We start from the raw sequence: 19,209 nt of genomic DNA, 5'->3' as shown, positions 1-19,209 counted from the left end.
CATAGACAGGCATAAAAGCATTATCATGTGTTTGCAATCTTCCACAAAAATCTGTTCGGACTAAAGGAAAATATTACGTTGCTTGGAAACAGGTGAAGGCTTGAAACAGGTGAGGGTTGGCAACAGGAAGAACATCCATCTAGCAGTACAAAATCTGTCTTAATTAATTTTATCTGATCCATGTAAGCATGGAAAAGTAGATACTAAAATGATGATAATGACAGAACTCTTGAATACGGTGTGTGTTATTGGAACAGAAATAACAAACAACTTAGTTATAACTTTGATATGAAATTGTTTTACTTATATTTGCAAATGTCACACTGATCTGATCATAACACATCACTTGTAAATGGTGAGGTAAAGATTGAAACTTTCACAAAAACAATTGAAGCCAATCTGTTTCATAACACATTGAAAGTTCAACAATACAATTTGGTACTCTGGTATACCATAATGAAAACAACAACAGATAACCTCACATGCATATTATACTTTCTCTCTTTCTCTCTCTCTCTCACATCTTTCCTTCACATGTATTCATCTGTTTAAATATGAAATATAATTTTTCCTTTAATAAAAACAAACAAAAACCCTTATTGCAAAGATTCAAAGAAAGGATTTAAATTAAGGGTTTTTTTTTCTTTTTGTTTTCATTGTCTTTGGTTAGAATCGATGATTTATCTGGGCAAGGGTTTTGTGTTTCCATGAAGATTTGGGGTTAATTCTTTTTTTTGTCTTTTTTTTTTTTGTTACATTCATTTTTAGAATCTGGAAGGTCAAATTTTCAGTTTCAAATATATTTTTCAGTGTAATTCCATTCACTGAAACATACCCTTACTACTATGTTTAATGTTATATCCACCTTGCTTGATACCTAGTACTCAAGTAAGATGGTTTATATTTATACCAGCTGCAAATTGTAGACAGGTTTTGTTACCAAGGCGATGTAATTAGTGCTTCAAATGAAGCAAGTGATAGCATAGTGGCTAAGTTGGAAGAGGAATGGAAGAGTTTCAGAGAATTAACAACATTATCAACAACAACAATCTCTCTCTAGAAATAAAGGCAGAGGCTATATGAGATGTGAATGACCAAGAATAAACAGAGGGAAATAGCAGCAACTGAAGAGGAATAACAAGAGTAATTGTTAACTGAATATGCAATATTTAACTTCAAAGAATGATTGATTGGTTACTGGGTAACTGAGAATGTATTTGGAACTAAAGACAGTTGGTGTATCATGTGAATGAATGATCTGTGATAGTAATTTGTGACTGGAAGGTAGCTGTGTCATGCCCTTCACTAAGGGGGTGCACTGGACGGCACTGCCCCCTCACTATTCAATGGTGTATCTTCAGATTTACAGTGATACACTTATTTTGAAACTCCACTTTAGCATTATCACAAATTAGTGCTCACTCAGAATATTCTGAAGCTCCCCCAGGCACCAAAGTCTGGCAACAGGCCTGAGCTGTGAGTTGAAGTGTGTGGGATGGGGTCAAAAGGAAGACTTGGTAATAAGTATTTATAACATTATAATTATTTTCTATATTGTCAACCCTTATTTACTGTGCTATGTTTACACTATGTTTTGATCTCCAATAACCATCAGGTGTCTTATTCCTGGATGTCTACATCATTCCAAACTGGACTGTTTGTGCACCAGTAGCTGAGTGAATAAAGAACATTATTACAATCAGTTTAGAAATAAAGGTTTGTAATTCAAATTCAGTCTGGTACAATTGATGTACCAACAATTCGACATCTGATGAGAACTGGAGATTGAACAAGCCAAGCTGAACTATAGACTTAATCTTAATTAAACTTTCAATATTTGATGTAGGTTGTTACTAAGATAGATCTGAAATTATAATCATGCACACCTGAGGATGGGTCAAGAATGAAGGAAAATAACCCATTCCATCTATCCCACCCATGCCAACTACAAGGGGACAAAACCTTCTGATATTAAGAAAACAGACATGACGATGGTTACAGGTAAATAACAATCATATGATAAAGGTTGTCTTGTACACATATATAAGACATAACTTTCTTATTAGTAAGCAAATAAGGAAATGTAGTGGAAGAGAGTTTGAACTTTTTAAGATAATTCAGTCTGGGTGTAAACTTTGCTTTATGCACTGTGATCTGGGTATAGATTTGAATTTATATGGTTTTATCTGGGAATAGATCACAATTTACATGTTGTATTTGGAGTACAAATCCAGATTTATCAGTTAGAGGAAACTAATCCATTCATAATCTGATTTGGATCCCATGAAACTGTTCCATACTTGAAGTTTACTAAAAAAAAAAAATTACTGGAAAAATTATTATAAATTTGATTTGTTTTCTATTTTAGGGAAGAAAATAAGGATTTCATATGATTTATAGAGAGGCCAATATAGATATAACAGCATATACAAGACATTGGGGGAAGGTGTTAAAAAAGGCTAACAAACAACTGACTACGACAGACTTACAACAACAATTGTTGTTGTTGGCAATGGTGGTGAATAGCAATATTGGTCATACTGTTGACAAGGATGTCCCTAATTATAGACTTTGGAGCAACATCTGTAGTTTATAAGGGGTTTATAATATTGAATTCAACTTCAAGCATTTGGCCAGTTTCTAGCAATAGCTGACCATCATATATTGTAGTAATTTTACTACATAAAATATGTGGTCCCCGTTTAAGGATGAAATATGACAGGAGTCATCTTTCCCTGAAGTCACATTGCACATTCTGTTGTGTAATAGTATATAGAGCTGTGTGAAACAATGGTGTGTTTGTATAGTGTTGGTTAATGTAAGGTTTGAATCAGTGGCCTATCGGTCATGTGAAACAGTGGTTAATGTAGTAGTGTATATCTGTGGTGTCAGTGGTGTGTCTGTAGTGTTAGTTAATGTAGTGCAAAACATTTCAATAAACACTGATAATATGAGAGAGAACTCTATAACCAATGCCAAAACTAATTTACAGGAATCTAATTAACAAAAACAATTATATGGCCTTGCATGAATTGAGTAATTATAAAAAAATACTAGAATGAACATATTCCCATAGATTCGTCGACCCTGACATATTTGGTTGTAAACTTTAAAAGATTCATGAAGTGAATGGCTTACAAGAGACATTGATTGGTCAAAAAATAGCCATATGATGACCAGCTTTATGTCACTGGGCTCACTATAGAGTTGTCAGACTTTTAGTGCCTAACACAGTGTAGCATTTTTGTCTCACAGATAAAAAATATAGTTACATTCTATTTTCACATACGTATCACTGTTGTTTCATGATATGAACTGTTATTTCTGTGGAATGAAGTGGTAAAGTCAATTAAATATTTGCCGATATCAAGAAAATGGCATTTTTTGATTCAAGCTTTCAATCTTAATCTTTCACAGAAGAAAGCACCTCCACTGAAAACTGTTGCATATAGGAGATTCACTTTGATTTCTCTGGAATTCAAATTGGTTTCTTTGCATTCTTTCTTTCTCTCTCTGATTCCTAAAACCATATTAATATCTAGAAAGATGTTTGTAGAGAAAATGCAGAAAATTTTCTGTTACTGGTTTATTTCTTTCCAGTGTCACCAGATATCAGTGAGCGTGTCGTTGTGAAGTTGAGATATCCAGTCATCTGTGGTAGAAATCAGGAACCATGAAGTTAAGATATCCTGTCATCTGTGAGAGAAATTCAGGAACTGTGGAATTATGATATCCAGTCAACTGTGGTAGAAACCAAGAACCATGAAGTTAAGATATCCAGTCCTCTGTGGTAGAAACCAGGAACCATGAAATTGGGATGTCCAGTTGTCTGTGGTAGAAATTTATAAACTGTGAAGATAAGATAGTTAGTCATCTGTGATTGAAATTCAGAAGTTCTCTGCAGATTGAATCACTTCAGTTTAACCAATGTTATGTTCGTCTTGGTTCAAGTTTGTGGGAGAGTTGTGTTAATGTTCGTTGATTGTCCATAACACACAAATTTCTGAAAGACATAGAAGAAAACATATTTTAGAAATTGAATTTTACTGAGATAGGCTGTTCAGGTATAATTTAACATTGCCAAGTATATTGAAATTTTTGGCAATAGATATAAACACACACTACTGTAACTAGAACAAATACTATACTATGTAACACAATTTATGTCCTTGGATAGCAACTGTTATTTTCTATTTGCTTGCCCTTAGAAAGTATGAAAAATGGCTAATATTTCCTTCAAACTTCGCTTTTGTTACATTTATTCAAACACTAAAGAATATCTCTCAGCATATGGCTGTGATGCTCTCCCATTATTCCTGCTCATGATCAGAGATGCACATATTGTCAGCCACTAAGGGACATGCTGAAGTGGTTATGGTCAAGCAACTGACAAGCAAATCTGTGGTATTGAGTAGAGAATTTGCTATAACAATATTTCTGCTTCAGCATCTCAGTGCCGAATGTCTGAAATGTAATGAAAAATACCTTAAAAACCCATGTAATTTACACACATTTTTCTGCAAAAATAATAATCAACTTTAGTGGGTGTGTAATGTACATGAGTAGATCATTTCCAGAATTTTTTTTGAAATTTTTTTGGTTGAAAAAGACGTACAAAATGTAAGCATTCATACCAGAAGTTGACTCATTTAATGTCAGAATAGGTTTTTACAGAAAAAAATAATGGCTTAAATATAATGAAGTTGACTTTTATTTATGCTGGATAGTATAATGCTTATTTTTTCTGTATAAGTTTACTAAAACCATTGAATAGTTAACTAATTTTTCATGTCCGATGTTCATGCTGGTTGGGGCCATATTTTACATTGCTTGGAGTTTTTACCTATCGCAATGGAACACCATTGGCATACATAGTGATATGGATATTCCTGATTGTAAAAAAATGTAATGATAAGGATAATTGTGATTGTCTGTTTTTATTTTCGTTTATTTACTAGGTACAGTTTTAAGTTTGTCGTACTGTTTATGCCAATTTTGAACATTGGCTTCATTAAGATTACAATGCCTTCCAGCAGCTGTATTGCCACGCTCAAATGCATATTCAACATATTTAATTTCTCCTTCACTGTAAACGATTCATAAATTCTGGCCATACTGACAATAATGGTAATGACAAATTTTAAAGTTTGCTTGACATTTTATAAGTGTGAAAGGGATTAAAATTTCGATACCCTGTATCAAAATTTCCGACAAGAATAGGTGAAAAAGAATTCTGTTTATATAATCAGTCTGATCGGTCACCTTCCTCTGTCGGGTGAATGAAGTGTCATTCAAGATGATGTTTATTGGTAATTAAACTTAATTTGCAACACTTGTGCGTATTTATCAGCTTTGTTTTTGTTGGTAATTCTTATCAACAACTTTTACTGTGATAGTGATTTGAGAAGACATACAGCAGTATGCAAAAGATCAGACATAATCTCTTGTGGGCAAGAAATGTAAAATAAAGTTTATTGTAAACAACACAAACACTTTGTAATTTAATAGCTTTCAATATGATACCTGTTAAACAGAAATTATTTTTATTTAATGAAAATTTAATAAAATCTAGTCATAAGTAAGTGAAATTATGCTAAATATAACTAAATTGAAAACCTTTTTCCCCTGGCTATATCGGAAATTCTGAAAATTTGTGGGTGCAAATTTTACATGAGTAGAAGCTCTTTTTAACAAATTTCATCCTGAAAATTATTGGCGTAAATTACACAGGTGTGCAAATCACATGGGTTTTTATGGTAGGTCAATTTCAAAACATTGATGTCCAGATCACAAAAGCAAAGTTTGCAGGGAATAGTAGTCATTTCGTTTGATATCTAGATAGAAGCAAATAGGAAATAATACTTATTAACGAAAGACAAAAAAAAAAAAAGAAAACGAAAAAAATTGCTACATAGTGCAATGCTCTCTTACTGAACAGTCACATGAATGGTGGCCTCAATCCCCTATAACAATTATGACCAACCATTACTCAAACTATCCTAACAAAGATGAAGCCTCTTCACTTGTCTTGCTACCTGCCCCTTCTGTCTGATATAACACAGACTCTCTTCCCCACCCTTTCTCCATCTAGTACTATAGAGACAGCCTCATTCACTGTCATCTGTTGTTGATGCAATATATACCTCAGGCAAGACAACAACAGCAGTATACTCTGCAATTAAATGTGACAATTGAGTAAAAGAACTGTTTCTATGAGGCCTACTTCCAAACTACTCTGATAACAGACAACTACAAACTCCTTTTTGCAGCTGTTGACATGAATAGGCATGTTGGGCAATAATGCCATGATTACTATTCTGATGTACATAGACATTAAGGTTATGGTAAATGGAATGAAGTGAGTCCAAGTCTCTTGCAGTTCTGGGATGCAAATGATCAAATTATTTATAATATGGACTTCAGGAAAACAGATAGCTACTTTATCACCAACCATTCAGGCAAAAATGCAAGCCAAATAAACTTTGTGATTCAGACACTGAGATAGAAGGTTGCAAATTTGAAGTTTGTCTTCAGTGAAGACAACCACTCAGCTAGATGGCGAAAGATTCTGTAACCAGATATAAGTTCAAAGCAGTTGATGGTTGAGATGTTTTTATAAGGCATTTCATTGTGAATCACTGCATCGTTCCCAGTTCAATCTCACTGTGGTACTTTAGACAAGCTTCTTTTTTCCATAGCTTGACATTCATGAAACCATGTGAGTTGCATTTGTTAGAAATATATACTCTTTTATTCTTTTATTTGTTTCAGTTATTTGACTGTGACTAGGCTGGAGTACCACCTTGAAGGGTTTTTAGGCAAACTAATTGACCCCGGGACTTATTTCGTAAGCCTAGTACTTATTCTATCATTCTCTTTTGCTAAACTGCTATGTTATGGGGACATAAACACACCAAACACTGGTTGTCAAGCAGTGATGGGGGAATAAATACAGAGACAAAGAGACACACACACACGCATATATATATATATATGCGATGGGTTTCCTTCAGTTTCCATCTACCAAGTCCAGTCACTTGCCCTAGGTGCTATGCAGTGGGACTGAACCCAGAACCACATGGTCGGGAAGTGAGCTTCTTACCATACAGCCATGCCTGTACCTAGGTATGTGTATATCTCTCATCAAAACACCAGTGATTTTCAAGCAAGGTCTCTTGTAATATTTTTTCAACACTGAGTTACAGGCACTCCCCCAACGAGGTTATTCACCAATCTAAATATAAAGCAAGCAATAAAGTAATTCACTGAGAAAGGAAAGATGCATAAAAAGAATTATCTTTTTCCACTGACCTTACATAAGCCTTAACTTCAAAAGGTGGTTTCACAGAACTGCTTGGTATATCCAAATCTAAGAGTTCAAAAGGAATAAATCGTTGTTAGTTTGAAATAAATATATTTAACACTTTCAATTGCTCACCATAATTTCTCCCCGCAAAAATATTGCGTTGTCCGGAAAGTTCGTGCCGATTTTTAAAGGAAAGAAAAAGGTCAATAAATACTTGCCATTACATTTTTAATCAACCAAATATGAACTATTTGGTTGCACAATGCATCTCCATCTTTCCCTTAATTTGAAAATACCTTCTTCTCTGAATTGAGGTGGTTTCATGGCAAATAAGTCAAAAGGTAAGCTACCATAAAACGGCACAAACTTTCCGGACAACCCAATAATAACAAATTTCGCGGGTTAGTCGTTAAATCAATCTCTCTTGAATGATGATTTATTTCATTGACCCAGAGAGGATGAAGGACAAAGTTGACCTTTGCGCAATTTAAACTCGGAACATGAAGGGTTGAAACAAATACCACAAACTTTTTTGTCCGATGCTCAAACGATTCTGCTAACAATGATATGGAATGGTGAAAACTGTTTTTGTATCCTTGATAATTAATTAAAGTTACATATGATTTCCTTTTCTTTTTGTTTGTTTGTTACATCACTTAATCACACAATTTTTTAAAAAATGCGTAAAATATTAAGACAAGATTACAAATCGTTAAATATTTTCCTATTATTGGATAATAAAACTTATAAAAAAAACAAAAAAGTAATGAAAGTTGAATAAAGCGTCAGAGAAAGATAAATTGTCAGTCAAATATCGTGTGAGATAAAATTATATTTTCTTTTTGCCACAAAAATTAAAACTGGAATTTTTTTCATTCAATTGCTTTATGTTAGTAACAACTAAAGGATGTAACTCTCAGAAGAATGTAATACAAGTTTGTGCCTCGTGAGGAGAGATGAATAGCTTTTCTTCAAAGAAATGAGAATTGCAGTGTAAAGATGTGAATTAATATTTTTAATGAAGTTCAGCACAAGGACAGAGTTCATAGAAATTAGTAATGATCAGCATAAGAAAGTGAGCAAGTACGAATCAAGATTTTAATAAAAGGGACATAACTCATGAACCAACAAAATTCTAAGGGAAGTAATTCTGTTAATTAAACCCTAGAAGGGACGTAATTATGTCAACATACTTAAAAACTATGAAGAGGACATAACTCTAGCTGGTTAAATGAATATATTTCAAATATTGCCTTGCAGTATATAGTTTATGAGGTCGGTAAAATACAGTACCAGTCAAATACTGGATTCAGTATAATCAATCGTTGCGCTTCCCACCGAATTTCTTATATGCGTTAAAAACCACGAATGCAATCTTTTAAGCTGTGTCACTCTCAACTTATGTGAAATATACAATGCTTGTTGAATACACCTCCAAGTATGTTGAAAGCATTGTACAACTGTATGAAAGTATCTGTGCGCATGCACTTATATCATTATCATCATGATGGTTTTCACGTCCAATATTTCCAGAACCATGAATCAGACGAAAATGTTGGGGCAGTTTTTCTACATATCCTGTCGCCAACCCACACCTGTTTTCAAACAAGGTAACATTTCGCCATGTTTTGCAAGAAAGATTGGAAAGAAAGGACACTGCTTGCATGACGGGGACATTCGTTTTCATGCAATATCCAGACACACAAACCGGGCTTTCAGTTTCTGTCTAACAAATCCACCTGCGAGGGGCTATATTAAAAAAGTGCGGTGGAACTTAACCCAGATCCATGAGACTGGGAAGCAAACTTCTTACCACGCACCCACGCCTGTATGTATACACACACAAACATGCATGCACGCACACCTGCACACATACACAGTATTCTTGAATTGTAAGGAAGTCCACGAGGTTCCAGGTTTGTTGACACAGTGTGGCATCTTGGGTAAATGTCATAAGTTGACACATAACTTGTAAGTGAAATTGGGTGAACAAACTTTATAGCAGCCAGTTGGATGGACTGTACTTGTAATTCACAAAAATGCAGCCTTGTTACACTGTGTCAAGTTGATTTTTGCTTTAGTTTAAGCTTAAAAGTATCTGTGACATGTTCAGCTTACATATTAATTAAGGAACAGGTAATGCAGTAACTCAAAAACACAAACTCTCACTAATTCATATCTTTACTTCATTGGACACTAAAAGCCCTGCTTGCGAAAACCTGTTGAGGCAAGTGAATTTGGAATTTGAAATCTGAAATCGAAATTGAACCAAATCCGACGACTGGCACCCATGCCAACCTCTCCTTCATTGGACACTAAACTCTGCTTGCGAAGACCTGTTGGGACAAGTGAAATCAAAAGCGTAATTGAACCATACACGATGACTGGCACCTGCGCCAGTGGAGCACTAACAGCACTGTCCGAACGTGTTCATTGCCAGAGTAGCTGTCTGGCTTCCATGCTAGTGGCCCGTAAATAGCACCATTTTAGTGTAATCGTTACCAGTGTTGCCTTCTAGCACTTGTGCTGGTGGCATGTTAGAAAATCATTTGAGTGAGGTCGTTGCCAGTGCTGCTGGACTGGCTCCCGTGCAGGTGGCATGTAAAAAACACCTTTTTGAGGTGGCCATTGCCAGTACCGGGTAACTGGCCCTCGTGCCGGTGGCACGTAAAAGCACCCACTATGCTCTTGGAGTGGTTGGCATTAGGAAGGGCATCCAGCTGTAGAAACTCTGCCAGATCAGATTGGAGCCTGGTGCAGCCTTCTGGCTTGCAAGTCCTCAGTCAAATCGTCCAACCCATGCTAGCATGGAAACTGAACGTTAAACGATGATGATATATATCCAGAATTAGGGAATGGAGTAGATAAAATCCATATTACATACTGAAATGTAGTAATTACTCAAATGAGGAGTAATCCACTAGCTACTTGTTGTGCCAAAGTTACCTTAGTCAAATTAAGGTTACATTGTTGTCAAGGAATCTGATGTTAATTCACAAGAGATTTCATCCAAAAATATATATAAATAGCCATCCCTAATGTTTCAGCTACCTTTGGGTATGAGATTTTGCACTTGGGGAAACTTGTAAAGCATGATTTCAGGATATGGACAGTAATCTTACTCTTCAGCTACTTAAATATTTGCATATGATGTGGGATTTGAAGAATTCATAAAGGATAGTGCAGCTGAGTTGTTAGTGTCCTATAGAGAAAGTTTATCAATAAGAATCTGAGTCTGAAGCTGTTAGAATAAGAACAGCCAAAGAATACAGATGACAATATGGAAATTCCACCCATTCCACTTAAATTTACAACATATATCTCCCTTCATTCTCATCTCTTTCCCTCCTCCTTTACCTCCCCCTTTTTTTCTTTCTTTCTCATCCCTCCCTAATTCTTCAATCCCTCTACCCACTAACTCTCTCCTCTCCTTCCACATGACCGATGTTCAGCCAAGCCTGACCTTACTTTCTTGGTTCAACTACCATCCATGCAGCATCTCTCATATTTCTTCCCATGACTTTCATCTTCTATGTTCCTGCTGTAAGGCTTTCACTTCCACACATGCCAGCTTCATTTAATTCGTCCTTAGTCGAAAGACACCTGTTGTTAATGTCCTGTTATTTGTATTTGTAATTGTGTACTATTTCTCCGTTCTTTTACTTTACGTCCTTGTTTTTGTATACATTCGCTTGATTTCTTCCAAAGAATCTAGTGCTCTTAGCTTAGATTTCTTTGGGGCCGGCTAGATTAGAGCAGTCTTGAAATTAACCTGCTGAAACTGCAGGGACGATCTGCTTCTCAACTGAAGATTGAAAGCTCTGAATGTCCTGTCCTTGTTTTTTCCTGTCCTCTTTTGTATCATCTACTGTCCGAATGTTTTGTTGTTGCCTGTTATGTTCTTGTTCCATTTTTTGTCTTGATTTTATATATATATATATATATATATATATATATATATGTATGTATGAATGTATGTATGTATATATATATGTGTGTGTGTGTGTGTGGGGGGGTTTGATCCCTGGACCAGGTGGTGTGTTGTGTTCTTGAGCAAAGAGCTTTGTTTTACATTGGAACAGTCATGGTTGGAAGGTCTGCTACATCAGTGTTGTCATGGTACCAGATAAACAATTTCTCATATATAAAATTACAGATATTATAATAAACTTTTTCTAAAACTTGATTATATTCAAAATTAATTAAAACTCAAAGTTGGTCAGCTCATTAGAAATATAACCATGATGGCATTTAAGAAAGATTTGACAAAAATAAAACAAACGAAAAAATTTGGTACTTACTTAGTGGCATACTTCGGCAGCATCTTACAGTTCTCAACGTCTGAGCAATCATATGCTAATGGAAATGAAAAACAAATTAATTAGACTGAGGTGTTAATGACATGAATCTAAACAAAAGATGATATAAGAGAGATATCATGATTAGTGAAAGGGAACGAATGTAGTCTTTAGACTGTTATTGTTGTTTGGCTGCTGGTCAACTATTGTCTAGCAGACACATGATCAGAGACTATTTCAGTCTCCTCTACAGTTACATCTTCAAGGTATTTAGGGTTGTTTGGTGAAAGTTTGGAGAAGTTCTCTAGCGTTGATGTATGTCAAGAGATGCTTGGTGTAGACAGCTCAGAGATGAGATAAGTTAGAGAGTGAAGGATATAGCTGAAGGAAGACATATGATGACAATGTTCAGATTTTACATAATCAGGTCTTGTAATAGTGAAGGCCTTATGTAAACTAAAGTGTAGAGAAACTTAGGAGTAGTGGGATAGCTCACAAGTTAGATAGTTACATGAAAGTGTGAAGGAAAGGGTCTGATGATTTTAATGTAATTGGTTTCAAATTTTGACACAAGATCAGAAAGTTCAGGGAAGTGGGTTAATCAATTATATCACCCCACAATGCTCCACTGGTATTTATTTTATCGACACCAAAAGGATGAAAAGCAAAGTCAACCTCGGTGGAATATGAACTTGGAATGTAAAGATAGAAGAAGAATGTAAAGATAGAAGAAGAATGTAAAGATAGAAGAAGAATGTAAAGATAGAAGAAGAATGTAAAGATAGAAGAAGAATGTAAAGATAGAAGAAGAATGTAAAGATAGAAGAAGAATGTAAAGATAGAAGAAGAATGTAAAGATAGAAGAAGAATGTAAAGATAGAAGAAGAATGTAAAGATAGAAGAAGAATGCAATGATGCTATGCCTGAGATACTAAAGAGTTGCAGTAGAGAGTTAAGGAAAATATGGTGTGAAATGGTGATGAATTTTGAGATACACCCCAGAGTAGAGGGTATAATTTAAAGGAAACTTGAAGTGAATTGTATTAAACATGAAAATGGAAGGCAGCTGTATGTATGTATGTATGCATGTATGCTTGCATGTGTATGCATTATATATATATATATATATAGATATATATATATATATATATACACACCCACACACTATACATAGTTACCTGAGGAAGTAACATAAAAATATTAACAAAAACACAGAAGTTAAACATTAAGCCTTACCATTTTCTCAAAGTTCACCAGGCCATCATAGTATGTTTTATTCCCTTCATGAGTGAATGTCATGTCTATGGATGATAAATTGAAATAAAAATTAATAAGACAGTGTAGAAATTTCCTCAGTGTGACTGAGGGAATAAATATATATGTGAGATGGAGGAGATGGCACATCTATAAGTCAGAGATCAAAGAGTTTTGGGGACTAAAGTCAGGAATTTTAGTTGTAGGATGTGAAGGGACATGTCCTAAGAGGATAGTCAGTCCCTCAGCTGTTTTTGATGGGTTGAAGATGATACATTTATTATGTAAAGGATTTTCAGCATAGAATTGGTGGAACTCTAATCAGTCAGCTGATTTGAAGCAGCAAAGTATCTGCAGGATTGGAGGTTTATTCTTCTACTTCTTGGCGGCCTTCAGGTACCTGAGATTCTTAGCAGCTTCTGGTTACACACATTTTATTGTTCCAACGTAGAGTGGTCTGATTACCCCCACATGTGACTGAGTCATTTAGGCATTGAGTCATAATACATCAAACTTCTTAGTGAAGTGAATTTGGGATGTAGGTCTGCTGTCATCATCCATAAGAGTTCCAGCCAGGAATGGCATCAAACAGAGAGATACCATCATTCCAAAGTTCATCACAGCATGTCTTGAAATGGGCGATCAGAGACTCTAATTGGAAAGGTGGAATCAACATTAGTAGTGAGTTAATAAAGCACCTCTAATTCATAAATGACATCATGCTCATTGCAGAAATCAATGATCAGCCACAGATCTTGTTGACCGAGCTGGACACCCAAAGTTCAGCAGTAGTCCTCAAAATACACATGATTTGAAAATGCTGAATAGTGGTGGGTAGTGATGAAATTGTTGGGGTGAAGAAATACAACTATTTAGGACTGGTATTAAATATGTCAAGATATGAATGCTGAAATCTCAAGCAGAGAGAGCAGAATGGAAGGTGTTTGTCTCAGTTAAAGAGAGGCCCAGAGAAAAGCTGGACAAGACCCTATCTGCCAATCTCTTCAATGACATCATCTTATCTACACAAATGAGACTTGAACTACTGTCAAGAAGGTAGAACAAAGACTTGCTGTGATACAAAGGTCCATGGAATGCTCCATGCTAAGAACATGTGATGCTACATAAGAATCTATACACAGCCTTGATCAATCTCCTACAAATCAAATACTATAATTTTTCAAAATATACATTGAACAAATATGAAGAGATGGTCATAGCTGACCTTGGGCTGAATAAAGAAAACAAAGAAAAAGGTGAAGGTGGTGGTGAGGGTGACACTGATGACTCTTAGACAAAGATGAACAGGGTGCAGAGGTGGAGACAGTAACTCACTTACCTTTCATCATTAGAGGCATGAATGGGATGATCGGCGGACGCATCTTTGAAATGGACAGTCTGTAGACACGATGGTTCCGAGAAGGGTCCATAATGGTTTCAAACTCTGAAAACATCTTTTTTAACTTCCCTGGAAGTTTCTGTGAGTTAGCAAGAAAAGAAAAATAGAGTATTTACTGACATGCTAGCTCACTATCATTATTATTGTCAAACTTGCCTTTCATCCTTTCGGGGTCGATAAAATAAGTACCAATGGGGTCAATATAATTGACTAGTCCTTTCCCCCCAAATTTCAGGCCTTATGCCTATAATAGAAGGGATTATTATTATTATTGTTGTTAAGGCGACAAGCTGGCAGAACCATTAGCATGCTGGGCAAAATATTTAGCAGCATTTCGTCTGTCTTTATGTTCTGAGTTCAAATTCCACTGAGGTCGACTTTACCTTTCATCCTTTTGGGGTTGATAAAATTAAGTACCAGTGAAGAAATGGGGCTCGATGTAATCAACGTCTTTCCCCGACATAATTTCAGGCCTTGTGCCTTTAGTAGAAAGGATTATTATTATTGCTATTGTTGTTGTTGTGAAGGCAGTGAGCTGGCAGGATGGCAGAATCATTTGCACGCTGGACAAAAGGCTTAGCAGTATTTCATCCATCTTTATATTCTGAGTTCTAATTTCACCAAGGTTGACTTTGCCTTTCATCCTTTCAGAGTCAATAAAATAAGTAGCAGTCAAGCACTGGGGTTGATGTAATCAACGAGACTCCTTCCCTAAAATTTCTGGCCATATGCTTACAGAAAAAAAGAATTATTATCATTACTCAACTGGTTCTTATTTTATCAACCCTGGCAAAGTTGCCAAGGCAAAGTTGCCAAGGCAAAGTTGCAAGGCAAAGTTGCCAAGGTCAGCTTTGCCTGACATCCTTTCAGGGTTGATAAAATAAGTACCTGTTGAGTACTGAAATTGATGTAATCAACTTACTCTCTCCCCTGAAATTACTAGCCTTGTGCCAAAATTTCAAATAATAACAATAACAATAACAATAACAATGACAATAATGACGACGACGACGACGACGACGACGACGACGACGACGACGACGACGACGACGACGACGACGACGACGACGACGACGACGACGACGACGACGACGACGACGACGACGACGACGACGACGACGACGACGACGACGACGACGACGACGACGACGACGACGACGACGACGACGACGACGACGACGACGACGACGACGACGACGACGACGACGACGACGACGACGACGACGACGACGACGACGACGACGACGACGACGACGACGACGACTATTATTATTATTATTATTATTATTATTATTATTATTATTATTATTATTATTATTAAGGCATTGAGCTGGCAGAAACGTTAGCACACCGGGTGAAATGCTTAGTGGTATTTCGTCTGTGTTTTTGTGTTCTGAGTTCAAATTCTACCGAGATTGACTTTGCCTTTCATCCTTTCTGGGTCAATAAATTAAGTACCAGCTGCATACTGGGGTCAATCTAATCGTCTGCCCTACCCAAAATTTCAGGCCTTGTGCCTATAGTAGAAAGGATTATTATTATTATTATTGATGATGATGATGAGGTGAACTGGCAGAATTGTTTCACATCAAACAAAATGTTTAGTGGTATGTCTTCTGCCTCTTTACATTCAGGGTTCAGTCTTCTTCCCCCAAATTTCAGGCCTTGTGCCTATTGTAGGAAGGATTACTATTATTAAGATGGTGAACTGGTGGAATTGTCAACATGTTGGACAAAATACTTAGCAGTATTTTTCAGTCCCTTTCCATTCTGAGTTTAAATTCCACTGAGGTCAACTTTGCTTTCATCCTTTTGAGGTTGATAAAATAAAGTACCAGTTACATACTGGTATTGCATTACTCAACCAATTCTCTCCGAAAATTACTGGCTTTGTGTGGATTGTACAATGCTTGTGTACAACAGCAATGCAGCATGGTAGCTGGGTATAATCCCTAAATGCAAGAGACATGTTTAAACTGGAAAAGAGTGATCAACCCCAGTAAGCAACTGCTACTTAATTTATTGACCCTGAAAGGATGAAAGGCAAAGTCAACCTCGGTGGAATTTGAACTCACACGGCATACTAACGTTTCTGCCGCCTTTATATACATATGTTGTAATGTAAAAGTTGTAAAGTATATTATTGCTTTGGACTCTAGACACAAGGCCTGAAATTTTGGAGGTGGGAGAAACTAATTGATTACCAGTGTGCAACTGGTACTTATTTACATCGACCCTGAAAGAACGAAAGGCAAAGTCAACCTTGGCATAATTTGAACATAGGCGCAGGAGTGGCTGTGTGGTAAGTAGCTTGCTTACCAACCATATGGTTCCGGGTTCAGTCCCACTGCATGGCACCTTGGGCAAGTGTCTTCTACTATAGCCTCAGGCTGACCAAAGCCTTGTGAGTGGATTTGGTAGACGGAAACTAAAAGAAGCCCGTCATATATATGTATATATATATGTGTATGTGTGTTTGTGTGTCTGTGTTCGTTCTCCCACCGTCGCTTGACAACCGATGCTGGTGTGTTTACGTCCCCATAACTTAGCGGTTTGGCAAAAAAGAGACCGATAAAATAAGTACTAGGCTTACAAAGAATAAGTCCTGGGTTCGATTTTCTCGACTAAAGGCAGTGCTCCAGCATGGCTGTAGTCAAAATGACTGAAACAAGTAAAAGAGTAAAAGAGATAGAATGTAAAGACAGATGAAATACCACTAAGCATCTTGCCCAGTGTGCCAATGATGCTGCCAGCTCGCCTGCCTTCATAAAGTATATCACTAAGATATATTTTACATGATGCAAATATTGTCTGATATAACATTCAATGCATTGGGTACAATGGATTGATATGTATATTGTATCAAAAGCTGACATCTTACTCTCAGTTTTACCCTTAAGATAAGTTAACAGCCTAACCTGGGATAAATTTCAGATTGTCAACTTTTGGATATCATATATATACATATGCTTATATGCATGTCTTCCCTCCTTGACTAACATCCCCCCCCCCACATATATATGTATACATCCAAAATTAGGGAATAGAATAATGAAAATGCAGGTTACATATGTTTCATAGCTAGCAGAACTTCAGAGGTAGTAATAGCCCTTTACATCCTTCATCATCATCATCATCATCATCGTTTAACGTCCGCTTTCCATGCTAGCATGGGTTGGACGATTTGACTGAGGACTGGCAAGCCAGAAGGCTGCACCAGGCTCCAATCTGATCTGGCAGAGTTTCTACAGCTGGATGCCCTTCCTAACGCCAACCACTCCGAGAGTGTAGTGGGTGCTTTTACGTGCCACCGGCACAAGGGCCAGTCACACGGTACTGGCGACGGCCACGCTCAAAAAGGTGTTTTTTACATGCCACCTGCATGGGAGCCAGTCCAGCGGCACTGGCAATGACCTTGCTCGAATGATTTTCTAATGTGCCACCAGCACAAGTGCTAGAAGGCAACGCTGGTAACCATTACGCTCAAATGGTGCTATTTACGGGCCACTAGCACAGAAGCCAGACAGCTGCTCTGGCAATGAACACGCTCGGACAGTGCTGTTAGTGCTCCACTGGTGCAGGTGCCAGTCATCGAGTATGGTTCAATTTCGATTTCGATTTCGATTTCACTTGCCCCAACAATTGTTCCTGAAAGTTATTTTTTGTACCTTCTACAGACTGCTTGAAGCTCACTAACTTCCTACACCTTGAGCCTTGGACCTTACCTTTACACACACACACACACATTCACACACATGCACATTTATATGCATAAGCTTTTATATTTTTTTTTTACTTTCTTGTTTCAGTCACTGGATTGTGGCCACACTGGGGCACTGCCTTGAAGGGTTTTATTCAAATGAATCGAGTTCAGTACTTATTTTCTTTTAAGCCTGGTACTTATTTTATTGGTCTCTAATGCCAAACTGCCAAGTTAAGAGGATGTAAGCAAACCAACATCAGTTGTTAAGCAGCGGTGCAAGCCAAACACACATATGTGCATGCGTGCACACACACACACACACACACACACACACACACACACATGCACAGAATGGGCCTCTTTGAGTTTCAGTCTACTTAATCTACTCATAAGGCTTTTGTTGACCCAGAGCTAGAGTAGCAGATACCTGCCAATGGTGCCATGCCAAAGGACTGAACTTATAAACAGTCATGCTTGCACATATATAACAATATATTATAAAGGACTATAAGCTACAAGATGATATATAGCATTACCCTACTGAATAGCCACCTAATGCTTAATGGCTTCTTAATAGCTACTGAATAGTTGAATAGCTACTTTATATATATATATATATATATATATTGAGGAGTAAAGAGTAAAGACCCTCTTCAGTCATGAATGACCATGGAATTGCATCTAGAAAGTTCTCCTCTGAGGCACAAGTCTGGACAAGGTTGTTTATGGAAGACCAGCAGTTGCCCATGCAAACTAGTCTCCCTTCTTCACATCACTGATGCTTCATCCAGGAGAAAGGCAAAGGCTGATACACCTTGGCACCAGTGACATCACAACTCATTTCTACAGCTGAGTGAAGTGGAGCAACATGATATAAAGTGTCTTGCGCAAAAACACAATACACAGCCAGGTCCAGGAATTGAACTAGCTACTGCATGATTGTGAGCCTGATGCTCTTACCACTGAGCCATTTCTACTATATATATATATATATATATATATATATATATCTATATATGTATATATGTATATATATATATATATATATATATATATATATATATATATATATATATATATATATATATATATATATATATATATATATATATATATATATATATATATATATATACATATATATATATATATATATATACATATATATATATATATATATATATATATATATATATATATATATGAACAGTAGCAAATTACCATTTCTAGATATAATGGTAATTAAAAA

General features: G+C 36.5%; 1 protein-coding gene across 1 annotated transcript in view; it reads right to left on the bottom strand.

Moving 5' to 3' along the window:
* Positions 1-275: 275 nt before the first annotated feature.
* Positions 276-19,209, bottom strand: part of LOC106867327 (rap guanine nucleotide exchange factor 4) — an 828,140-nt gene continuing 809,206 nt past the window's right edge. The window contains exons 24-28 of the mRNA XM_089350109.1: positions 14,198-14,336; positions 12,841-12,905; positions 11,608-11,662; positions 7,312-7,369; positions 276-4,003 (exon numbers count right to left, since the gene is read on the bottom strand). Coding sequence (XP_089206235.1) covers positions 3,931-4,003; positions 7,312-7,369; positions 11,608-11,662; positions 12,841-12,905; positions 14,198-14,336 — 390 coding nt within the window. The 3' untranslated portion in view covers positions 276-3,930. The remainder of the gene's footprint in view (positions 4,004-7,311; positions 7,370-11,607; positions 11,663-12,840; positions 12,906-14,197; positions 14,337-19,209) is intronic.

The sequence above is a fragment of the Octopus bimaculoides genome, chromosome 4, assembly GCF_046866305.1.
Source record: "Octopus bimaculoides isolate indiv1 chromosome 4, ASM4686630v1, whole genome shotgun sequence".
In the NCBI taxonomy this organism is placed as follows: domain Eukaryota; kingdom Metazoa; phylum Mollusca; class Cephalopoda; order Octopoda; family Octopodidae; genus Octopus; species Octopus bimaculoides.
This window is presented reverse-complemented; position numbering and strand designations above follow the sequence as displayed.